The sequence below is a fragment of the Taudactylus pleione genome, unplaced genomic scaffold (genome assembly GCF_031769625.1).
Source record: "Taudactylus pleione unplaced genomic scaffold, aTauple2 ptg000007l, whole genome shotgun sequence".
Lineage (NCBI taxonomy): Eukaryota > Metazoa > Chordata > Amphibia > Anura > Myobatrachidae > Taudactylus > Taudactylus pleione.
In genome coordinates this window covers 22751412-22776124 of record NW_028284410.1, presented here as the reverse complement: position 1 = coordinate 22776124, position 24713 = coordinate 22751412, and the positions used below count along the sequence as shown (strand labels likewise).

At 49.8% G+C, this 24713-nt stretch overlaps 1 protein-coding gene across 7 annotated transcripts in view; it reads left to right on the top strand.

Annotated features, from left to right (window-relative positions):
• The window catches only part of SRRM1 (serine and arginine repetitive matrix 1), an 81460-nt gene extending 59178 nt beyond the window's left edge, over positions 1 to 22282 (top strand). For 3 of the 7 annotated variants that reach the window (XM_088462536.1, XM_088462542.1, XM_088462541.1), the window contains 7 exons: positions 264 to 405; positions 512 to 550; positions 2262 to 2366; positions 19830 to 20291; positions 20401 to 20587; positions 20871 to 21038; positions 21351 to 22282. In XM_088462536.1, the coding sequence (XP_088318662.1) occupies positions 264 to 405; positions 512 to 550; positions 2262 to 2366; positions 19830 to 20291; positions 20401 to 20587; positions 20871 to 21038; positions 21351 to 21455 (1208 nt within the window). In that variant the 3' untranslated portion in view covers positions 21456 to 22282. Of the gene's footprint in view, positions 1 to 263; positions 406 to 511; positions 551 to 2261; positions 2367 to 19829; positions 20292 to 20400; positions 20588 to 20870; positions 21073 to 21277 lie in introns of all 7 variants that reach the window. The other 4 variants (XM_088462540.1, XM_088462538.1, XM_088462539.1 and 1 more) reach the window with 4 other exon arrangements.
• The last annotated feature ends 2431 nt before the right edge of the window (positions 22283 to 24713 follow it).

Below are 24713 nucleotides of genomic sequence, written 5' to 3'. Positions count from 1 at the left end.
AGCTCAGGGCGTAAATGTCCGAGGCTACTAGCACTTTTCCTCCTTGCTGTAAATTTTGCAGCTAATTCAATCTGGCCCAAAATGTTACAGAAGAAAAATAGTGTGAGATGAAATGTGCTAGTTGCAGGGATGGTGATTGTTCCTTTCTTGTGGTTTTTGGCTCTATACAAGTTTTTACAAAACTATTTTTGTTACATTTTACGTTTTTAGAAAATAGTCTGTCTTCGAGATTAATGTTGCATTCCTCTTCCATTAATTTTTAGATTCTGGATCGTCATCCTCTTCAGAGGATGAGAGACCAAAGCGCACAGGGGTAAAGAATGGAGAAGTTGGGAGAAGGCGCAGGCGTTCTCCATCAAGGAGCCCTTCTACTACAAGGAAGAGGCCTAAGGACCCGTCCCCACAGTAAGTACATCTATACTGTAGTTTATATTATTTGCATTACCAGTTTTCCAGCCGATATCAAGATATCCGTTTTCATCAACTTAAATTTTTTCCTCCCTGCTCTCAGGATGCAGAATGTGAAGAGGTGGCATTCGCCTCTTAAAAGGTTTGTTCAATCTTGGGTGTGAAGTCCAGTAATTGCTACAGATAATTTAGAACGTAGCATGGCTGCTTTATGTAGTGGACTAAATCTAATCCTGTAGTCTAGGGGTAAATGTTAGTCTGGTTTTGCCTTTTTAAATGATTGCCCCTTTAAAACATAGAGCAAATTCACCTGGAACTCGCCAATGCCATCAGGTTGCAGACTAATGATTTACCCCTTAGTGTAGTTTAGAGCATGATACAAGTAAGCAGTCCCCTTTCGCTGTTCCCATGTGTGTATATATACATAGGTATGTGTTATGTGGGCATCTGAATATACCACCCATATAGATGCTTCCTCATACACCCGGCGTGACTGAGATGCTCTGACAAGTGCGATACTGTATTTTTCTTGGTCGTATCGCAGACAGCAGTGAAAAGTCACTCTGTCTTATTGACGCTAGGCTGAGACCTTAATCACACACAGATTGGTATAACACCCATACAAAGTCGCAGATGAAGCACAATGGAACATGATTTAAGGAATGAGTAGATGCACATTTTGAGACAAGTACACGTGCGTCACATGGTAACTAGTGCTCCAAGAGGGGCTATTTAGTACGTCTTGAGCCACAGTGTATGAGGACACATCTGTATGTGCTTATTGTCTGATGCTGAAGCCATGGGCATTAATATGGACTTGCCTTTGCTGCTCTAACGCCCTCCACTTTTCTGAGACTGCTTTCCTATAGGCTTTGGAACGTGGCTGAGGGATTCACATCCATCTAGCCATAAGAATACTAACCACAATATCATTGACCTGAATCTGTTGGGGACAGATGTTTTGAGATGAAAGCCTGGCTTTGTTAGGGGCTCCATTTAAACCCAAAGGTGCTCAATGGGGTTGAGGTTAGGGTTCTGTGTATGCCAGCAAGGTTTTCCGCACACCAATCCCTGTAAACGTTTTTTCATGGACCTTGTTTTCTTTGCGGGGGCTTTGTCATGCTGAAACAGAGCGCTTTCCCCAAAGTTTTGCCACAAAGTTGGAAGGTCACCATTCTCTAGAATGCCATTTGCATACTGTATCATTAACATTTCCCTCCTTTGGAAGTAAGGAGCCCAGACCACTGTTCTTTCATGAAATTTTACAGTTGGCAGTATGCCGGTAGTGCTTTTCTTGTGTCATATGGTAAAGTGTTTTTAACTTCAGAGAATGTTTCAGTGGTGATGCGCTTTACACCACTCCAGCCAGCATTTAGCATTGCTTGTGTGTAGCTGCTTGACCATAGAACGCCTGTCGATCGAACTACAAGTGTAAAGTTCTTGTGCTAACGTTTCTTGTGCAAGCAGTTTGGAACGGAGGGGGAGATGTATGAAGGGGCCCTAAGTACATTAAGTACTGCAGTTACCACTTCCCTAAATGTAGTAATGCAGGAAAGTGAACAGAATTCTATGCACCCTTGCCATTATTGGCGCACCGAGACAACTGCAGCTAACTATTTCGACAGCTGCAGCTGTTGTTGCCACATGCATAGCACTGTCCCTGGCTGTCGGTTCAGATAAATATCTATATATAATTGTCGTGAAAGGGTAATTTGCTGACAATCTGGTTAGCATAACTAAATTCCTTGTGATAAGTGGGCAAAGGACAAATCTTTAATCTGTAGTTGCCACTTTAGAATTTTTGTGGATGTTAACTGCATTATGTTAAACGAATGCATATGGTTTCCTTATAGCCGAAGGAGGAGGAGCCCATCTCCACCTCCAGCCAGAAGACGTCGCAGCCCTTCTCCAGCTCCACCCCCTAGGAGACGACGTTCACCTTCTCCGCAAAGGCGCAGGTAACTGACTAATGCAAATTTTCAAAGGATATTTAGGAGTAGATGAATTAAAGCCGGGTACACATGCATGCAGGTCCGACCTGCGATAGTCAGTGGGAGCCATGCTGCCGAATGGAGCTTGTCCCCCACCGCTGCTCCCAGAATCGGGAAGTGTGTATGCGCTTGGTGATGCCTGGACCCCCTAGTCTTGTCGTGAGCGAGATTGTCCTCTGTACACTGTTTGGTGTGTAACCAGCTTTAGCCTTGGAGAGAAAGTGGAGAGAGGTTAAAGTAGCAACCAATCGGCTCCTAACTAATTTTTTTCAAATACAGCCAGTAATTTGACAGTTTGGAGCTGGTTGGTTGGTATTTTATCTCTCTCCATGTTACCGCTCTCCAAGGCTTAATACATCTCCAGTGAGATGATTGCAAATGCTCTTTTCAAGATTGTAAATTGTGCAGTGGATAAAAGCTAAGGATTATAAGGAGTCATAGTATTTCTTCTAGATGCTTGCCTCCTAATCCATTATCTAAAATGTCTTGCTAACATTGTTTTATGAACTTATTTCTAGTTTGTCAGACAATTCCGGTGCCCTTTACAGGATGTTGGCATGTGGATTCATGCTTAACTTAAGTTCATGTATGCAAATGTATTCACTGTTCAAATTCAAGGAGAGCTCGTAGTAGTCCAAACTTTTTATGGAACATCACTTTAAGAGGCATTACTGTTAGTGCGTACATAGGGGAAGAAGAATTAAGCAACTTTTGCCATGGGTAGCTTGAAACAATGAGAGCTATGATTTTGCAGTTTTATGTGCTCTCTAGCAGATATTGTCACCATTTGTAGTGTTAGGAATGTATTCCATATATCTTCCCCTTTTCAGCTGTGTGCACTGTACCTTAAACGCAGAAACAAAAACTGAGGTATGAGGGTTTTGTTTTTTCTTTATGCTGTTGCCAGTTTTAGGGTTTAGGACCTAGCTAAGCAGGAATCTGGTCCTATTCCATCAAGGTTGTGGTTGAAGATTGTGTTTGAACAGTCCGCCAAACACAATCTAAAGCTGCATACACACACAACGATTTAGTAAATGAACAATTTTAGAAAACTATTTTTCTTCATTTTTTCAAGGGAAAAATTAACGAAAATCGTTTACTAAGATCGTTCATTTTCTAAATGTAATGAACGATTATTTTTTTTTAACTACAAAACTATTTTTGCATATTCCCTTACTGAAAATCGTCAGTCTGACTGAACTACAAACGTGAACGCGCATAAACGATAATCGTTCATTGTTTTAACTCAGAAATTGAACGATTTTTTTGAACGATGAATATTATCGATAATCATTCAAAAAATCGTGTGTATGTACCATTAGTGGAGACCATGTTGCTGTCCACCTGCAGCAACTACAATAGATTGCTAACTCATTTGATTAATTTGAAGAAGGGGAGTGTCATTTTTGGAGGTGGCGGGTAGTGAGGGCTGCCTGTGTAGTAATTAGTCTGGGTAGGTGCTATTGGTCCTGTAGGTTTAGGTTCCCATTTTGAGAGAGACTTTATTCCTTCTACTACAAAAAGGCCCTTCTCTTCCCCTAAACCAGGGATGGGGAACCTCAGGCCCGGGGGCCGTATAAGGCCCCCGAAATCATTTTGGTCTGGCCCTCTGAGCTTTTTTCTGCTGGCCTCATCTGGCTAGCAGGGAGCCTAGAATGGCACACTGCAGCCAGAATCTATGCAGCAGTGCCGCCTGGGGCGTCCTTAGGATGCTTCAGACGGCTACACCACTACCGTTACAGGTCCCCGGAGCATCCTCAGGATCCTCCGGGCATTGCTGTAATCAGCAATTGCGCCCCTGACCCGTGTGACATCACATGGAGGGAGCATGGCCTGCACCAGGCCCACAAAACAAGAGATATGGTAAGAACTTACCTTTGTTATCTCTGTTTCTACAAAGTCCACAGGGTGACCTTGGGGTATAGCTGGACCCTGGATCCTCGGGCACCACGGAGTTAAAGCTTTTAGCTGCTCCCAGGATGCACTTGGGTCCAACCTCCCCTATACCCCACCCCCGAGCCACAGGCACCTCAGTTGGTAAGCAGCCCAGGCCGGAGGAGGAGACGAAACAGAGAGAAGGAAGACTGGAACACACAAGAACCATACTCACAGAAATGGGAGACGGAAAACCGGTGACCAGTCACAGAGCCCATATGAAGCCAGGTGCGTCAGGGCTGGTGCCCTGTGGACCCTATGGACTTCGTAGAAACAGAGATAACAAAGGTAAGTTCTTACCATATCTCTTGTTTTCTACTTCAGGGTCCATAGGGGTCCACAGGGTGACCTTGAGGATGTCCCAAAGCAGTCCAACTAAGGGCGGGGACGCTCCTGTGCTGATAGGAGAACCCGGCACCCAAAGGATGCATCCTGAGAGGCAAAGGTGTCAAACGCATAGAACCTCAAAAAGGTCTGAATGGAAGACCAGGTGGCCGCCTTACAGAGCTGAACAGCAGAGGCGCCACGGCTAGCAGCCCAAGAAGGGCCCACAGACCGAGTGGAATGAGCCTTAACAGAGGCTGGAACAGGTAAACCCTCCTGCATATAAGCCTCAATAATAACAGAACGAAGCCAACGGGCAAGTGTCTGTTTGTTGGCAGGCCAACCCCTCTTGTGAAAACCAAAGAGGATAAACAAAGAATCCGACTTCCTCACAGAACTAGTCCGGTCCACATAAACCTGGAGTGCATGGACAACGTCTAATGAAGTCTCCCCAGCCGAAAGGTCAGATGACTGAAAGGCTGGTACAACAATTTCCTGATTAATGTGGAACCTGGAAACCACCTTAGGCAGGAAATCAGGACGAGTGCGAAGCACCGCTCTGTCCTGATGAAAAATCAGAAAAGGGGGACGACAAGAAAGCGCCCCCAAATCTGAAACCCTCCTGGCAGAAGCAATTGCCAAGAGGAAAACAGTTTTAAAAGTTAGCCACTTGAGCTCCACTGACTCCAAGGGCTCAAAAGGCGGACCCTGTAAGGCCCGAAGAACCACCGCCAAATCCCACGGGGCCACAGGTGGCACAAAGGGAGGCTGGATTCTCAAAACTCCCTGGAAAAAGGTGTGTACGTCCGTCATAGCAGCGATCCTGCGCTGGAACCACACCGACAGAGCAGACACGTGCACCTTCAGCGAAGAAAGACGTAATCCTAAATCCAAACCCGACTGAAGGAAAGCCAGAATACGCGAAACCCAGAACACCTGGGAACCATAGTTTCTGGCCTCGCACCACTGAAAGTAAGTGTGCCACACTCTGTGATAGATCCTCGCGGAAGCAGGCTTGCGCGCCCTCAGCATGGTGGTAATAACGGAGCTAGAAAAACCCCGAGACCTCAGGACGGCTGTCTCAAGAGCCACGCCGTCAAAGATAGTCGACCCAGATCCGGGGGAAGACAGGGCCCCTGAGACAACAGGTCCCGCCGTTGAGGTAGGCGGTACGGAGCGTCGATGGACAGGCTCCGGAGATCGGAGTACCACGGCCTTCTGGGCCACGCTGGGGCCACCAGGATCAGTGTGCCTCCGTCCTGTTTGAACTTGCGCAGGACCCGAGGCAGCAGAGATATCGGAGGGAACAAGTAAGCCAGTTGAAACAGCCATTTCACCGACAGCGCGTCTATCAGACTTGCGCCTGCGTCCCTTGACCCGTACACAGGCAGCTTGTGATTGTGACGGGACGCCATCAGGTCCAGCTCTGGCAGCCCCCACTTGTCCACGAGTAGTTGGAATACCTCTGGATGAAGCGACCATTCCCCGGGATGCACATCGTAACGGCTGAGGAAGTCTGCCTCCAAATTGAGGACTCCTGGAATGTTGATGGGAAGAATCGCTTCCTCCGCCGACCAACGACCCTGAAGTGACAAGGAGCCTGTCACCGCCCCCCAACCCCGGAGACTGGCATCTGTCGTGAGCAGAACCCATTCCGGGATCCAAAAGGGGCGCCCCTCTAGGAGATGAGCCGTCTGCAGCCACCAGGCTAGGGACAGACGCACCTCCGAGGACAACACCAGCATCTGAGAGCGGATCCTGTGTGGCAATCCATTCCATTCCGAAAGAATCAGCCCCTGCAGGGGCCTGGAATGGAACTGGACAAACTCCACCATGTCGAATGCCGACACCATGGACCCCAAAACTATCATCGCTGAGTGCACCGACACTCTGCCACTGCTCAGACAACTGTGAATCCGCAGCTGTAAGGAGGAGACCTTCTCTGGAGTCAGAAAAATCCGTTGCTGACGAGAGTCCAGCCTGGCCCCCAAATGAACCATCCGCTGTGATGGGATGAGGGAGGACTTCTTCCAGTTGATCAACCAGCCGAGCGCCTGTAGACAAGCGACCGTCAGGTGGAGATGCTGGATCAGTACCTCCGGGGAGCTTGCCAGCAAGAGGAGGTCGTCTAGATACGGTAGCAACCGTTTTCCCTGGCTCCGAAGGTGAGCCGCCATGACCGCCATCACCTTGGAGAGACCAAAGAGTAGAGCCCTGAATTGGTAGTGGTTGTGGAGAATAGCAAACCGCAGAAACCGTTGGTGCGATGTTGCTATAGGCACATGGAGGTAGGCGTCCTTGATATCCAGGGAGACCATATAGTCCCCCGGTTCCATCGCCAGAATGATGGTACGCAAAGTTTCCATCCTGAATTTGGGAACCCTGAGAAACCTGTTCAGGGACTTCAAATTGAGGATGGGGCGATGAGAGCCATTGGGTTTCTGCACCAGAAGCAGCGTAGAGTAATACCCCATCCCACGTTGAGACTGTGGTACGGGTATAATGACCCCCGCCGTGAGCAAGGCCTCTATGGCTTCCTGAACCTGCAAGGCCTTGGTTTTGTCCTGAGAAGGACTTGTGCAAAAAAACTGGCAAGGCGGCCTGTGCCGAAAAGACAGGGCATACCCCTGGGAGACCACTTCTCGCACCCAGGCATCCGTGGTGGTATTGTGCCAGCACTGAGCGAATTGAAGAAGTCGGCCTCCCACTCTCGGGTCCCCCAGAGGGAGGCCCGTCCCATCACGCAGAAGGCTTATCTTCTTGCTTGGAAGAAGGGCGCCTAGCACTCCAGGCTTGCTTCTTTGGCTTTGAGGCGGTCTTGGGTGCGGACTGCCTCGGGAAGGACTGACCCTTTGCCTTGCCCTGAACCCGAAAGGAACGAAAAGCCGAGCTCCGGACCTTAGCAGGTGTAGTAGCTGAAGGGAGGAAGGCTGACTTGGATTTTGCCAGGGTATCTACTATTTTGTCCAGGTCCGGACCAAATAGTAATTCTCCATTAAAAGGTAAGGCCTCCAAGCCTTTCTTTGAATCCGCGTCTGCTCTCCAAGACCGCAACCACAAGGATCTACGAGCAGACACTGCTGCCGCCGAAACCCTAGAGGTCAACAGGCTAGCATCCAACGATGCTTCTCCAATGTAGGAGGCGGCATCTCTCATCTGTCTTAACAACGCCCTCTGGACGTCCGGAGCTTCATCCGTAAACGTGTCCTCAATGGCCTTGGCCACCCAGGAGATGGCCATGGACGGGGCGGGCTACAGCCCCTGAGAGAGAATAAATAGACTTTAGACAAGTCTCCACCTTCCTGTCCGTAGGATCCTTCAGCGAGGATATAGACGGCAATGGCAAAGTAGCACTCCTGATGAGGCGTGTTACATGGGAATCGACTGCAGGCGGAGTTTCCCATTTCTTACAATGCGCTTCCGGGAATGGATAATTGGACGCCAAGCGTTTCTGTGGCAGGAAACGCTTACTGGGTGTCTGCCAGGCCACCGCCATGTGATCAGTCAACTGATCAGACAAGGGGAACGCTGCAGAAGTAACCTTAGCTTTTTTTAAAACTAGGATACCTCGACTTGGGACGGGTGCCTCATCCTCAATCAGAAGAATGGCCCGCACCGCCTTAACCAGAGCCCGCACATTGATGGAAGACTTAGTGTCTACCTCCTGGACTGAGGCATCTGAGGCTGAGTCATCCTGCACCTCACCATCATCCAAGGACCCCTCAGAATCCGAAAGATGCGCAGCCTGCGCCATGACTGAGCGTTTAGACGCCCTGGAGGGCACGTCACTGCGCAACATCGACTGAAAAGCCGAAGATGCTGCCGCCAAATCTTGGACCGTGTGGGAAAGCGCATCCACCCAGGGTGGAGGAGCTGTCACAGGAGCCTGAAACGGCACCACAGCCGGCTGTGCCACAGGGGTGGACTGAATATACATTGGCAACCCCGCATAGGGACCAACAGGCTGAGACCCCGGGGAGAGTCTGCAATAATTGTGGGACACCCGGGGAATGGGGGATGGCAGGCTGGGGCAACGCCCTAGTAGGGGCGGCAGTCGGGACCGACAGACGGTCCGCGATGGACACCAGCACCTGGGAAAACATCGCCCATGGTGGCTCCTGCGACATGGGAGGTTTAGACGTACCAGGGACCGCCTGGCACCGTCCGCACAGGCCGTCCTGTGACAAATCCTCCCTGTCCACTCCTGCAGAACAGCGCCTGCAGGAGAACAATGCCGGAGCCCCGGAGTGCTCAATCTCCTCCTCAGACATGACTTAGGAAGAAAACGTGCGCACTCACCAGTGTGCTGAACAACAGCCCACAATATGGCACCGTGTAGCACACAACTGTATGTGACGGACCTCACAAATACGTGATCTATATAAGAGAGGTCAGTAGAAACGCCCTTCCCCCCGCACACCTGTAGGGCTTGTAGGAGAAGGAAAGGGATAGGTATAGGCTGACAGTAAGTAGAAATAAACACAGACAGGCAGCACTAGCAAAAGTCACATACCATGCAGGAAGATATACTCACTGCACCTTTCCACTACAATCAACCTCCCAGATTCAGTGTCTGGGAGGGCTATAGTGCTGTGTACACTGTCCTTGTCGGGGGAGAGGTACACAGGGACCGGTCCGCGTGCTCCCTGAAGATCTGCGCTGCCACTTGAAGAAAATGGCCGCTGGAGACCTCAGAGGAGGAGTGGCCCGAGTATCTGCAGCTCAGCGACGCCAGACTACTAGCTGAAAGGCGCGCTGACCTGAGGGGAGGAGCCGCTAGACAGGGAAGGCTTCCTCCCCTGGCTAGCATATTTAACCCCCGGGTTGCCGGCATCCCGCTTGCCGCTTAATTAACCCTAGTGGTCGGGGGGGGGGTCCCGCCGCTAGCGCCCCCGGTCTGTCCCCTAGACCGGGGGCATGGGACTGCATTTAAAAGGAACCAGCGCACCGCCGCTAATCAGCGGTGCGCGGCTTACCTTGATCTCCCCGGCGTCTTCCGGCAGCAGTCCCGGGGGAAACCAGAGTCCGGCTAGTACAGACTCTGGTTTCCCCCGCCGCGATCTCCAGTTCAGTGCTGGCGTCGCGGCGCCAGCAGGGAGAAGGAGCGGCAGCGTGGGCGTCTGTACAGACAGCCCATCGCTGCTGCTCTAGAGAAAAAACTTATAGTAAAAATTAAACTAAGTTAAAATAAAAAGCTTTAGGGGGCTGCTCCTGCAGCCCCCCCCCCCCCCCCCCCCCCCGCAGGGTGACCCGACTCCGGCCGGGCATCATCTTAAACTGAGGTGCCTGTGGCTCGGGGGCGGGGTATAGGGGAGGTTGGACCCAAGTGCATCCTGGGAGCAGCTAAAAGCTTTAACTCCGTGGTGCCCGAGGATCCAGGATCAAGCTATACCCCAAGGTCACCCTGTGGACCCTGAAGTAGAAATAATGTTTATCTAAAAGTGGCCCTTGACAGAAAAAAGGTTCCCCACCCCTGCCCTAACCCTCCCTTATTGTAGCCTATCCCTTCCCATCCCGCACCTAACCTTCCCTGTTAGTGCCTAAACCTTAGTCTCCCCTCTTTGTGCCTAAACCTAACCCCCGCCTCCCTGCGGCTAATGCTAAGGGCTTCCTGGACTTACCTCGTCAGGCTTAAGATAGGCGTTTTAAGTCCCTTGTCGGGTTTCCCGTGGGTATTGGGACCAGTGGCATTGCAGCTGCTTGTCTCATAACTACATCCCCCTTCTGTTTCTCCTTTTTTTTTTTTTTTTCTAGTAATAGAGATGCTGCTTTTTGATTGGGCAAAAATAAATGCTAAAAACATTACTTTGTCTCTTAAATAGACTTTGCTTAAAATTAATAGTGTGTATGCTGTGATCGCGGTGAGCGACAAAATTTGTGGGTCCCAGGGACCCACCACCTTTAAAAAAAAAAAAAAAATGGGGTCCTACCTGACCATTTCTGGGTCCTATCATAATTTATGCTTTAGAGCTCCCCAAATGCCTCCGACCTCCCCACATGCCCCTAAAATGCAGATCTGATACCCCCAACAGCATCAGATATCACTACAAGCCCCTTAAATGCATGTTTTAATGTCTCCATGATCTTTCAGGTAATATGACTTGTCTGTTCACAAAACCCATAGTGAATAAGTAGGCTTACCATATCATCCCTTTAAACTGGGACACTCATGGATTACACAGGTTCTGTGGCTCATTAAAACCAGGTGAAATCTAGGCATGAAGTCAGCCAGTCACAGAACCTTTGTAATTAATTCACATGTCCCGTTTTAAAGTGATATTATGGTTAGCCACTTTAGGTAATAGGCATATTTATCAAAGGATAAATGCCCGGTCTTTACACATTATTTCGTCCATTAATGCCCTTTACACATTATGCCACAGCAAATCCCAGCCTTTACACATTATGCCATGCAGTAATACCCCTTACAAAATGATGCCGCACATTAATGCCCTTTACACATTATGCCGCACATTAATGCCCTTTAGTCCCCCTATGCAGCAGGTGCCCCCCCCGTATGCCTGTCAGACCACCTATGCAGTCCAATGAAGGTATCTGCCCCAATAGGTGTGAGTGACCTGGGCATTAGGCCCAGTCCACTAAAGGGCAAATAGGTGGGCCCTCTCGTGACCTGGGCCTAATGCCCAAGTCACACACCTATTTGGGGGCATATACCTTCAGTTGGGTCTAATGCCCCCTATGTTGCCCAGGCCTTGTGCCCGCCTATAGAACCACAGGCCTATTGCCTGAATGTTTCCCACGGGCCTAGTGCCCGACAACCCTGGTGGTCTAGGAAGGAGTAAATTTCCGGTGGCCCAAGGCCAACTACCGGTACGGTGGAAGAGGTTGGGGGGGGGGAGCTTCATTAGCTCTTTTGCTTTCCTCCCCCGCACTCCTCTTCGGTCCTCAGCTTCAGTCTTCTGCCGCTGGCCCGACCTGGCCAGCGGAACCGCCTCTTCCTTATTGATCACAGCGTATTATGGCCTCTTGCACGGACGCCGGAACTGTTGCCGCACCGCTCTTCTCTTCGGGAGGTCTTCACTCCTCCCCTCCGCCGATGGACTGAACGTTCCCGCTCAGCAGCGTCTTTTCAAGACACCGCGAGTGAGCGGGGCTATAACGCGGCGAGCCGCGATTGGGTTGTCGCGTCTGCCTCCTATTTGCTGCTGGACCGTGAGCCAAAAGCTTGCGTCCAGTGTCAAACAACCGCCGCTGCTACTTGGCTTCCGGGCAGCGAGCTCTGCTCAGCTCGCACCCGGAGCCAAGCTTCTCTCGCCCCCACTGGTGGAAGGGACCAGGTGGTCCCTTCACCAGGTACCCGTCGCGGTGGCTTCCCCGGTGCTGGGAACAAACACTGTCCCAGCGTCCGGCACGGACGCTGTGCCGATGCTGGGGTCAGACACTTGATCCCAGCATGGCTTTCCACAGCAGCAGCCAATGAGAGTCTATCTGACTCTCATTGGCTGCTCTAACAGACAGCGTTATGTCTGTCTCTGCAGGGGGATGCGCAGTGTTGTATCAAGCTGTCAGGGATTAGCCACAGCACAGCTCGTCCCCGGGACCCGGCTACTTTAAAAAAAGTGAGTCCCCAGTGCCCGATATCGGGTAAAATACGCGCTATAGCGAGTATTTGCGAACACTGTGTATGTATGTTAAAGTTATCACCATAGTGTTCAGTCATGCCCAAACCATCTTACTGTGTGTGGACTGTTAAATGACATACTATGACCCCTTTCATCAGGTACAAAATGCTCTGCTCCTGGACTACCCACTTAATTTAGGATTGCCATCACCTGTGTTGAAACCCTTTTCACATCAACTTGTTAGTCCAACACAGGTGACTGCAATCACAGTAAGGGAAATAGAGTTTTTTGTACCTGGAGGAAGGGGGTCATGTTGGAGGATCGTGTGTGTGTCTCATTTATAGAAGTCATACAGACACCGCAAAAAATATAGTAATTGACCTTTTACGTGATCTGCCTGTGGTTTTCAAAGTTAGTTAAATGGCATTTTTACTCCACATATAGTGGACAATTCAAAAACATCTACTTTAATTTCAGATCACATTTTCAAGGATAATGTTTGATTGATTTAGTTTACATTCTTAGTAGCAAAATGTGTCACGCCAAACAGCCCATCTCTGCGCACCAGGTTCTGTGCAACTTTTTTTTCGCATCAAGCGTCTTTTTTTTTTTTTTTTCTACTTCAGGGTCCATAGGGGTCCACAGGGTGACCTTGGGGTATAGCTGGATCCTGGATCCTCGGGCACCACGGAGTTAAAGCTTTTAGCTGCTCCCAGGATGCACTTGGGTCCAACCTCCCCTATACCCCGCCCCCGAGCCACAGGCACCTCAGTTTTAGATGGTGCCCGGCCGGAGTCGGGTCACCCTGCGGGGTGGGCTGCAGGAGCAGCCCCCTAAAGCTTTTAATTTTTTATTGAACTTAGTTAAATTTATTTATTTTTTACTATTAGTTTTTTCTCTAGAGCAGCAGCGCTGGGCTGTCTGTACAGACGCCCACGCTGCCGCTCCTTCTCCCTGCTGGCGCCGCGACGCCAGCACTGAACTGGGGATCGCGGCGGGGGAAGCCAGAGTCTGTACTAGCCGGACTCTGGCTTCCCCCGGGACTGCTGCCGGAAGACGCCGGGGAGATCAGGTAAGCCGCGCACCGCTGATTAGCGGCGGTGCGCGGGTTCCTTGTAAATGCAGTCCCATGCCCCCGGTCTAGGGGACAGACCGGGGGCGCTAGCGGTGGCGGCGGGCCCCCCCTCCAGCGGAGGCATACCCCGCCAGACCACTAGACCACCAGGGTTAATATCGCGGCAAGCGGGATGCCGGCAACCCGGGGGTTAATATGCTAGCCAGGGGAGGAAGCCTTCCCTGTCTAGCGGCTCCTCCCCTCAGCTCAGCGCGCCTTTCAGCTCGGAGTCTGGCGTCGCTGAGCTGCAGATACTCGGCCACTCCTCCTCTGAGGTCTCCAGCGGCCATTTTCTTACTGGCAGCGTGGATACTCTCAGGGAGCACGCGGACCGGTCCCCCTGTGTACCTCTCCCCTGCAGAAGGACAGTGTACACAGCACTATAGCCCTCCCAGACACTGAATCTGGGAGGTTGATTGTAGTGGAAAGGTGCAGTGAGTATATCTTCCTGCATGGTATGTGACTTTTGCTAGTGCTGCCTGTCTGTGTCTTTTTTCTACTTACTGTCAGCCTGTACCTATCCCTTTCCTTCTCCTACAAGCCCTACAGGTGTGCGGGGGAAGGGTGTTTCTACTGACCTCACCTATATAGATCACGTATTTGTGAGGTCCGTCACATACAGTTGTGTGCTACACAGTACCATATTGTGGGCTGTTGTTCAGCACACTGGTGAGTGCGCACGTTTTCTTCCTAAGTCATGTCTGAGGAGGAGATTGAGCACTCCGGGGCTCCAGCATTGTTCTCCTGCAGGCGCTGTTCTGCAGGAGTGGATAGGGAGGATTTGTCACAGGACGGCCTGTGCGGACGGTGCCAGGCGGTCCCTGGTACGTCTAAACCTCCCATTTCGCAGGAGCCACCATGGGCGATGTTTTCCCAGGTGCTGGTGTCCATCGCGGACCGTCTGTCGGTCCCGACTGCCGCCCCTACTAGGGCGTTGCCCCAGCCTGCCATCCCCCATTCCCCGGGTGTCCCACAATTATTGCAGACTCCCCCGGGGTCTCAGCCTGTTGGTCCCTATGCGGGGTTGCCAATGTATATTCAGTCCACCCCTGTGGCACAGCCGGCTGTGGTGCCGTTTCAGGCTCCTGTGACAGCTCCTCCACCCTGGGTGGATGCGCTTTCCCACACTGTCCAAGATTTGGCGGCAGCATCTTCGGCTTTTCAGTCGATGTTGCGCAGTGACGTGCCCTCCAGGGCGTCTAAACGCTCAGTCATGGCACAGGCTGCGCATCTTTCGGATTCTGAGGGGTTCTCGGATGATGGTGAGGTACAGGATGACTCAGCCTCAGATGCCTCAGTCCAGGAGGTAGACACTAAGTCTTCCATCAATGTGCGGGCTCTGGTTAAGGCGGTGCGGGCTATTCTTCTGATTGAGGATGAGGCACCCGCTCCCAAGTCAAGGTATCCTAGTTTTAAAAAAGCTAAGGTTACTTCTACAGCGTTCCCCTTGTCTGATCAGTTGACTGATCACATGGCGGTGGCCTGGCAGACGCCCAGTAAGCGTTTCCTGCCACAGAAACGCTTGGCGTCCAATTATCCATTCCCGGAAGCGCATTGTAAGAAATGGGAAACTCCGCCTGCAGTCGATTCCCATGTAACACGCCTCATCAGGAGTGCTACTTTGCCATTGCCGTCTATATCCTCGCTGAAGGATCCTACGGACAGGAAGGTGGAGACTTGTCTAAAGTCTATTTATTCTCTCTCAGGGGCTGTAGCCCGGCCGTCCATGGCCATCTCCTGGGTGGCCAAGGCCATTGAGGGGTGGGCCAACGCCTTGGAGGACACGTTTACGGATGAATCTCCGGACGTCCAGGGGGCGTTGTTAGGACAGATGAGAGATGCCGCCTCCTACATTGGAGAAGCATCTTTGGATGCTAGCCTGTTGACCTCTAGGGTTTCGGCGGCAGCAGTGTCTGCTCGTAGATCCTTGTGGTTGCGGTCTTGGAGAGCAGACGCGGATTCAAAGAAAGGCTTGGAGGCCTTACCTTTTAATGGGGAATTACTATTTGGTCCGGACCTGGACAAAATAGTAGATACCCTGGCAAAATCCAAGTCAGCCTTCCTCCCTTCAGCTACTACACCTGCTAAGGTCCGGAGCTCGGCGTTTCGTTCCTTTCGGGTTCAGGGCAAGGCAAAGGGTCAGTCCTTCCCGAGGCAGTCCGCACCCAAGACCGCCACAAAGCCAAAGAAGCAAGCCTGGAGTGCTAGGCGCCCTTCTTCCAAGCCAGAAGATAAGCCTTCTGCGTGATGGGACGGGCCTCCCTCTGGGGGACCCCAGAGTGGGAGGCCGACTTCTTCAATTCGCCCAGTGCTGGCACAATACCACCACGGATGCCTGGGTGCGAGAAGTGGTCTCCCAGGGGTACGCCCTGTCTTTTCGGCACAGGCCGCCTTGCCAGTTTTTTTGCACAAGTCCTTCTCAGGACAAAACCAAGGCCTTGCAGGTTCAGGAAGCCATAGAGGCCTTGCTGACGGCGGGGGTCATTATACCCGTACCACAGTCTCAACGTGGGATGGGGTATTACTCTACGCTGTTTCTGGTGCAGAAACCCAATGGCTCTCATCGCCCCATCCTCAATTTGAAGTCCCTGAACAGGTTTCTCAGGGTTCCCAAATTCAGGATGGAAACTTTGCGTTCCATCATACTGGCGATGGAACCGGGGGATTATATGGTCTCCCTGGATATCCAGGACGCCTACCTCCATGTGCCTATAGCAACATCGCACCAAAGGTTTCTGCGGTTTGCTATTCTCCACAACCACTACCAATTCAGGGCTCTACCCTTTGGTCTCTCCACGGCACCAAGGATATTTACCAAGGTGATGGCGGTCATGGCGGCTCACCTTCGGAGCCAGGGGATACGGTTGCTACCGTATCTAGACGACCTCCTCTTGCTGGCAAGCTCCCCGGAGGTACTGATCCAGCATCTCCACCTGACGGTCGCTTGTCTACAGGCGCACGGCTGGTTGATCAACTGGAAGAAATCCTCCCTCATCCCATCACAACGGATGGTTCATTTGGGGGCCCTGCTGGACTCTCGTCAGCAACGGATTTTTCTGACTCCAGAGAAGGTCTCCTCCTTACAGCTGCGGATTCACAGTTGTCTGAGCAGTGGCAGAGTGTCGGTGCACTCAGCGATGAGAGTTTTGGGGTCCATGGTGTCGGCATTCGACGTGGTGGAGTTTGCCCAGTTCCATTCCAGGCCCCTGCAGGGGCTGATTCTTTCAGAATGGAACGGATTGCCACACAGGATCCGCTCTCAGATGCTGGTGTTGTCCTCGGAGGTGCGTCTGTCCCTAGCCTGGTGGCTGCAGACAGCGCATCTCCTGGAGGGGCGCCCCTTTTGGATCCCGGAATGGGTTCTGCTCACGACAGATGCCAGTCTCCGGGGTTGGGGGGCGGTGACAGGCTCCTTGTCACTTCAGGGTCGTTGGTCGGCGGAGGAAGCGATTCTCCCCATCAACATCCTGGAACTGCGGGCAGTATACAGAGCCCTGCAGTCGTCCGGCACCGCTCTTCACGGAAGGGCCGTTCAGGTGCAGTCAGACAACGCCACCACGGTGGCGTACATCAATCACCAGGGAGGGACTCGCAGTCGAGCTGCGATGTCGGAGGTGTCCCGCGTCCTGGCTTGGGCGGAGCGCTATCTTCCAGCTCTCTCGGCAGTTTTCATCCCAGGAGTCCTCAATTGGGAGGCAGACTTCCTCAGCCGTTACGATGTGCATCCCGGGGAATGGTCGCTTCATCCAGAGGTATTCCAACTACTCGTGGACAAGTGGGGGCTGCCAGAGCTGGACCTGATGGCGTCCCGTTACAATCACAAGCTGCCTGTGTACGGGTCAAGGACAAGGGACGCAGGCGCAAGTCTGATAGACGCGCTGTCGGTGAAATGGCTGTTTCAACTGGCTTACTTGTTCCCTCCGATATCTCTGCTGCCTCGGGTCCTGCGCAAGTTCAAACAGGACGGAGGCACACTGATCCTGGTGGCCCCAGCGTGGCCCAGAAGGCCGTGGTACTCCGATCTGCGGAGCCTGTCCATCGACGCTCCGTACCTCCTACCTCAACGGCGGGACCTGTTGTCTCAGGGGCCCTGTCTTCACCCGGATCTGGGTCGACTATCTTTGACGGCGTGGCTCTTGAGACAGCCGTCCTGAGGTCTCGGGGCTTTTCTAGCTCCGTTATTACCACCATGCTGAGGGCGCGCAAGCCTACTTCCGCGAGGATCTATCACAGAGTGTGGCACACTTACTTTCAGTGGTGCGAGGCCAGAAACTATGATCCCCAGGTGTTCCGAGTTTCGCGTATTCTGGCTTTCCTTCAGTCCGGTTTGGACTTAGGATTACGTCTTTCTTCACTGAAGGTACACGTGTCTGGTCTGTCGGTGTGGTTCCAGCGCAGGATCGCTGCTATGCCGGACGTACACACCTTTTTCCAGGGTGTTTTGAGAATCCAGCCTCCCTTTGTGCCACCTGTGGCCCCGTGGGATTTGGCGGTGGTTCTTAGGGCCTTACAGGGTCCTCCTTTTGAGCCCTTGGAGTCAGTGGAGCTCAAGTGGCTAACTTTTAAAACTGTTTTCCTCTTGGCAATTGCTTCTGCCAGGAGGGTTTCAGATTTGGGGGCGCTTTCTTGTCGTCCCCCTTTTCTGATTTTTCATCAGGACAGAGCGGTGCTTCGCACTCGTCCTGATTTCCTGCCTAAGGTGGTTTCCAGGTTCCACATTAATCAGGAAATTGTTGTACCAGCCTTTCAGTCACCTGATCTTTCGGCTGGGGAGACTTCCTTAGACGTTGTAAGGGCACTCCAGGTTTATGTGGACCGGACTAGTTCTGTGAGGAAGTCGGATTCTTTGTTTATCCTCTTTGGTTTTCACAAGAGGGGTTGGCCTGCCAACAAACAGACTCTAGCCCGTTGGCTTCGTTCTGTTATTATTGAGGCTTATATGCAGGAGGGTTTAGCTGTTCCAGCCTCTGTTAAGGCTCATTCCACTCGGTCCGTGGGCCCTTCTTGGGCTGCTAGCCGTGGCGCCTCTGCTGTTCAGCTCTGTAAGGCGGCCACCTGGTCTTCCATTCAGACCTTTTTGAGGTTCTATGCGTTTGACACCTTTGCCTCTCAGGATGCATCCTTTGGGCGCCGGGTTCTCCTATCAGCACAGGAGCGTCCCCGCCCTTAGTTGGACTGCTTTGGGACATCCCCAAGGTCACCCTGTGGACCCCTATGGACCCTGAAGTAGAAAACAAGAGATATGGTAAGAACTTACCTTTGTTATCTCTGTTTCTACGAAGTCCATAGGGTCCACAGGGCACCCGCCCTGACGCACCTGGCTTCATAAGGGCTCTGTGACTGGTCACCGGTTTTCCGTCTCCCATTTCTGTGAGTATGGTTCTTGTGTGTTCCAGTCTTCCTTCTCTCTGTTTCGTCTCCTCCTCCGGCCTGGGCTGCTTACCAACTGAGGTGCCTGTGGCTCGGGGGCGGGGTATAGGGGAGGTTGGACCCAAGTGCATCCTGGGAGCAGCTAAAAGCTTTAACTCCGTGGTGCCCGAGGATCCAGGATCCAGCTATACCCCAAGGTCACCCTGTGGACCCTATGGACTTCGTAGAAACAGAGATAACAAAGGTAAGTTCTTACCATATCTCTTGTTTTTGCCTAAAGTGTTTCGGGCGCAAACCGATGCGACAAACTGCTTCATGTGACTGCACTGATTAATTTGATAAGCAACACTTTTTTTCCACAATAAGATTTGTTGTGCTTCTTATGCTGGGCATACACGGCCAGATAAAATGCCTGTCATACCGACAGACATTTTATCTGTCAGCCCGCAGATGGCGGCATACACTGAGAGATATCAGTTTATTAGCCCAGACATCTGCACTTTGCCCCTGGAGGAGGAGACCTTTCCCTGTTCCTTCCATGGTAGGGAACACAGGAAATGTCTTTCTGTCGTCCGCGGCTGGGCATACACTGCCCAATGCGACTGACATTTTAACTCACAGATATCGCATCGGACGGGCATGTTGGTCTATCCGGCATGCCCGACCGAGCGATATTTAACCCTCTGTCACACGCTACTATTATTGGGGTGATCCGCGGATATCGGGCGGATCGCCCTGATAATTGTAGCGTGTATGCCCAGCTTTATACTGATTTAGTCGTACACAGATGTGTTGCATATGAATGAATCAAAGCTTTGGTCGCAGCTGATTGCGACCAAGGAGGATTTTTGGGCACAAGACGCTATGTGCAAGCCAAGTCTCATGAGATCTGGCAGCTCACTTGCGCTGCATGTCATATTGAGTCTAGGTGTATGAGGACAAATCTGTGTTTGAAGCAAATGCCTATAGCTTCTAAAGCCATGTGAAGTTTTTATAGCCTAAATTGCAGTTGCTTTCATTATTTATTTTAACTTTATAGTAACATTACTGCATTGTAGAGACGTGTCTGTAGCTGCAATTTACTCCTTTTATTTTACTTTGTAGGTCTCCTTCTCCTCGCCGGCAGTCTCCATCACACCGAAGATACTCGCCACCCATTCAAAGGAGATACTCCCCCTCTCCACCACCCAAAAGGAGAACTTCTTCACCACTTGCTCAGGCACCTTCAAAGCGAAGAGTGTCACAGTCTCCTCCACCAAAGCACAGAGTGTCACATTCGCCACCACCAAAACACAAAGGATCTCCCAGTGCAAAGAGGCGTTCTCCGTCACTGCCTTCTAAGCACAGAAAAGGAGCCTCCCCAAGCAGGTCAGGACGTGAAGTACGTTCCCCACCCCAACCTAAACGTTTATCAATCTCTCCACATCCACTGGCAGCCCGTGGCTCTGAGAGCCCATCAGCACACAGGAGAGGGCAATCTTCATCTCCTCCAAGGAGGCAAAAGTCCCCTTCCCCAACTACACGGCCTATAAGACGAGTATCCAGGACACCAGAACCGAAAAAAAAGTAATTTTATTTTTTTATATATAATTGCATTAAATAGAATGTACTTGTTGCTTATCCATTTCTTGTAGTAAGTGATCTTTAAGTATTTTCTGTTTATTTTCCTTTAAAGGGAGTCTCTAAGTCCACAGCCTACAAGAGACTCATCCTCAAGATCTGTTTCCGGATCACCTGACCCAGCTCCCAAGAAACAAGTCGTTTCGCCCTCTAGATCTCGTTCCCACTCTGGCAACTGGTCTCCAGCTCCACCTCCTGCTAAGAAAGCAAAGAGCCTCACACCTAGCCCATCTCCTGCTCAGGTATACAACTGCTCTAATCATACAGTAGATCATCTGCAGAGATTTGCTTATGTACTAACATGATAGTATATAAAGTTTTGCTTTCAGTAAAGTTACATACCCTGTGAATTTGTCAAGCTTAGAATTTTCTATTATCGTTACAGTACCGTCTGTATTGCCAATAAAACAAAACTAATTTTAGTACCCAAATATCAAACGCCAGATCATAAAATTAAATTTTTGTACCATGATTAAATTTAATGGTTTTTTTCATACCTTTTTTTTTTTTTTTTTAACTTTGTAGACTTCAGATCAGGATGGTGGTGGAGGGAAGAAGAAGAAGAAGAAAAAGGACAAGAAACACAAGAAAGAGAAGAAGCACAAGAAACACAAAAAGCATAAGAAAGAAAAGGCTGCAGCTGTTGCCTCCCCGGAAGCAGCTCAATTCGATGCAGACCCTGAAGCAAAGAAGGTGAGGGAGGCGCATATTTTACCCAGTTTTGCCAGTATGTAACCTTCATTTCATTACCAATTTATCTCCCTAAAAATGCGACTCCCCAATATCTAAAGCTGCTTCTGCATGTTTGTTACAGAAAGCATACTATCTCCTGTACACAAGATAAATTGGTGGGTGGGAAGTGTAGAGGGGCCCCGTTGATTAGTTTTGGTCACCAATCACTGTTCTGCCTCCTTTTCTGTCTTCTGCTGCAGTGTAATAAAAATTCTGCTGATGCCGGTCGTGTGCCTCCCTAAACACAAATCCTATACATTTCCCCCCCACCAGGAGACTGAAAGTGACGGAGAAGGAAATCTGGACGATTTGGAGAAGCATTTACGAGAGAAGGCTCTGCGTTCCATGAGGAAAGCGCAGGTTTCCCCTCAATCCTAGTTCTGTTATGTTCTCATTTGCTACATTGTAAATTTTTATTTTGTTTGCACCTTCCCTCCTTTTTCAGATGGTTTAATGATTTTGGAAGGTTAGAGTATTCCAAGTGTTACTAGGTCCAGGATTTGTTTCATACACTTAATAAATGAATACAGTGATGGGCCAATTTTTAACAACTGCAAATCTGAGATGAGTCAGCGGAAATACACTGTTTATGCAAACCTTGAACATTTATTGTATTGGCCCAATGCTGTAGTGTCAGTGTGACTTTTGGTTAAAATGTTTTCCAAATTTTCTTTTTTTGTGCTTTTCATTTTCTGTTGTCATGTTATGACTTTCCCAGATTTAATAAAGTGTACAGACATTTGTTTATTTTCATAACCATTACGTGACTCGCATACTCAGTGTGAGAAGGCAGTCCCAAGCATTTGTTTGGGTTCAAGATTTAGCATTTCTGTTAATACATTAACATTGAGTAGTGTGATATCGCCATTGTGTTCTATACCTGTGTATGAGGCCACTAAACCAGTATACCTCTGGCTCTGCTATATTCAACACGTCCTGTTTTTGACAATGTTGTGGACGTGTATTCTTTTGAGAAGCTAACATGGAACACTGGAACTTCACTTTATTTTATTTTTTTGAAGGGGTTGGGTTGTTGCCTCCATTCCTAAAGTTGCGTAACTGCTTTCTCTGCCAGATGATTACCTGTTCCCAAATCTAGATGAAATGACCTGGTCTCTGACTATTGTATTTTTCTTTTTGCAAAAGATAAAACATGAGTTGTGTAAAGCTTGTGGATTAAACAAAGGTGAATTTCTACATTTAAAGGGTTGTTTTGTGTGTGTTCACAACTTGTCCTGCTACAATTACATGTACTTTAAGTTTTTATTTTATTTCTATCTTCTCCCTTCATTAAGGGATATCCAACTGCATAATTTTCCCTGTGTAAAGGGCCCCATACATCTGGCAGCCGATTCACTGCCTGGAACCGCCAGTTGGAAATGCAGATCGGGAACCATTGATGATCGCCAATCTATTGGGGAAATTCTTCATGTTAAAAGATCCCTGATTTGCTGATCACAATCAGATTTTTGTTGGGATCTGCAAATCAGGGAAATACAACATGTTAGTTTTCACCGATGCTTGTGACAATCCATTGCTGATGTATGGGGGGGCCTTAACACATAAGTGGCATTAATATCCTTGTGTACATACTACAGTATTCGATGCTGCCAGCCAAAAAGGCTTTCTATGCACTCCCATTGCTCTATCACCGTGGAAGAAAATAGAAGATAGAGGGGGGAGGGGGGGACTATGTAGCTGGAAACCACCTTTTGCTTTGAATTGGAAGAGCACAGGTTCATACAGTGGCTGAGGTGCATTAATAACAAAGGAAAGAAGAAACTAGTAGAGGATGCTCGAATTGATATACTTGGATAAAATAAATATTGGTTTTAATTGAGAAGCCTGGGTTAGACAGGTTTCATTAAGCAAATGTTTTGCATAAATAATAATTTTATTTATATAGCGCTTTTCTCCCATAGGACTCAAAGTTGCTTTACAGACACCAGAAAACATAGTACATTGTACAAGGATTTGGTGTTGCAAAAAATAGAAAACCACACCGAGAAAATTAAAATCAACCGAAACCCAGAGAGCACAATAAGCATATTGCAGGGTTGATGCAGACACTTTGGGAAATAACTTCTATGGGTTATATATTCCACCCACAAAGGTACCAAATGAGGCAGCCGTCTTGGACGCACTACGTAGGATTACCCTCTGTGGAATAGGTTACGCCTAGAAGAGATGACACAAAATGGGTTTGGTTGCAGTGTCCTGATGCTAGGAGTAGGGTCCCAACATAACAGGTCAGGTCCATGTATTTTTCATCCCATCCACTAGTGTACCAGGTGAGGCAGTCATGATGGGCGCACTACGAAAGTTGCACTGTGGGTGATAAACCATACAAGGACCCAAGGAACATTTGGGAAAACTGACCTTTGTGAATAGATCCACATGAAGTACATCCTGCCCATGGAGGGTGCACTTCAGTGGAGTTGTAGCACACCAGTATATCATACAGTGGGGTGGAAGTACATACAGGGATTAGTAAATACAGCAGAGAGTGCTGCAGTACGGGCATGACCTATACGGGTGACTGAAACATTTGAAATATGAAATGCACTGAATTAATAGATCCATGTTTGTTCATCCTGCCCAAGAATGAACCATCCGAGGCAGCCATCTGGGGTGCACTGTATAGGTTACATCTGGCAGGGTGTGCAAGTAGCGGAAGTATAATGTCCAGGTGGAGAAAAAATAATAAATGGTGACCGCATTTTAAATTAAAACCATGTTAAACTTAATCAGAAATGTAAAAAATATTTATCTGCAAAAAGCCACAGAGTCTCCTTCGCTCAAGTGTGTGGTCTTGTCGCATCCAGCAGTTTGTGGAGTTCGATTTGGCTGCAGCATGAGACAGCAGCTGAACCCAGTCTCAAGGCACCCCAGCAGTTCAGGTGCTAGAGAGATCCATGGTTGAGCACAGGTGGTTAAATCACATTGACTGAATCACTAATTAAGTCACCTATGGTCAAGCATGAATATCCTTAAAACCTGAACTGTGCATTGAGGACTAAGTTTGGGAACCCTATGCCAGAGATAAGCTTACGTAGCCTAATGTTATGATGTCTGAGGAAGTGGTTTAAGGAAGCACCCTGGCTTTAAATAAGGCTGATAAAAATTCAATCAAAAGCTGCATGTATTGTGATAGTTATCATAAACCGTATACATGCAAGTTACTTGGAAGCACCTTATTAATCTTTCTACTTCAGGGTCCTTAGGGGGTCCACAGGGTTGACCTTGGGGTATAGGTTGGGAACCAAATCCGGGCACCACGCAGTTGAAGCTTTTAGCTCCCAGGATGCACTTGGGTCCACTCTCCCTATAACCCCACCCCCAGCCAGAGGCACCTCAGTTTAAGTTGGTGCCCGGCCGGAATCGGGTCACCGTTTAGTGCAATGGGGAGCTGATTAGCAGCCCCTAAGCTTTATTTTTTCTGAAGGACAGAGTTTTTTATTTTTCCTTTGGATTCTTCAGAGCGGCAGCGTCAGACTGTCCATAGGACGCCTAAGCTGCCGCTCCGTCACCCCGCTGGCGCTGAGACGCCAGTACAGATCTGGGGATCTCAGCGGGACCCCAGAGTCTGTACTAGCCGGACTCTGCGGGCGCCCAGGACTGCTGCCGGATCCACGG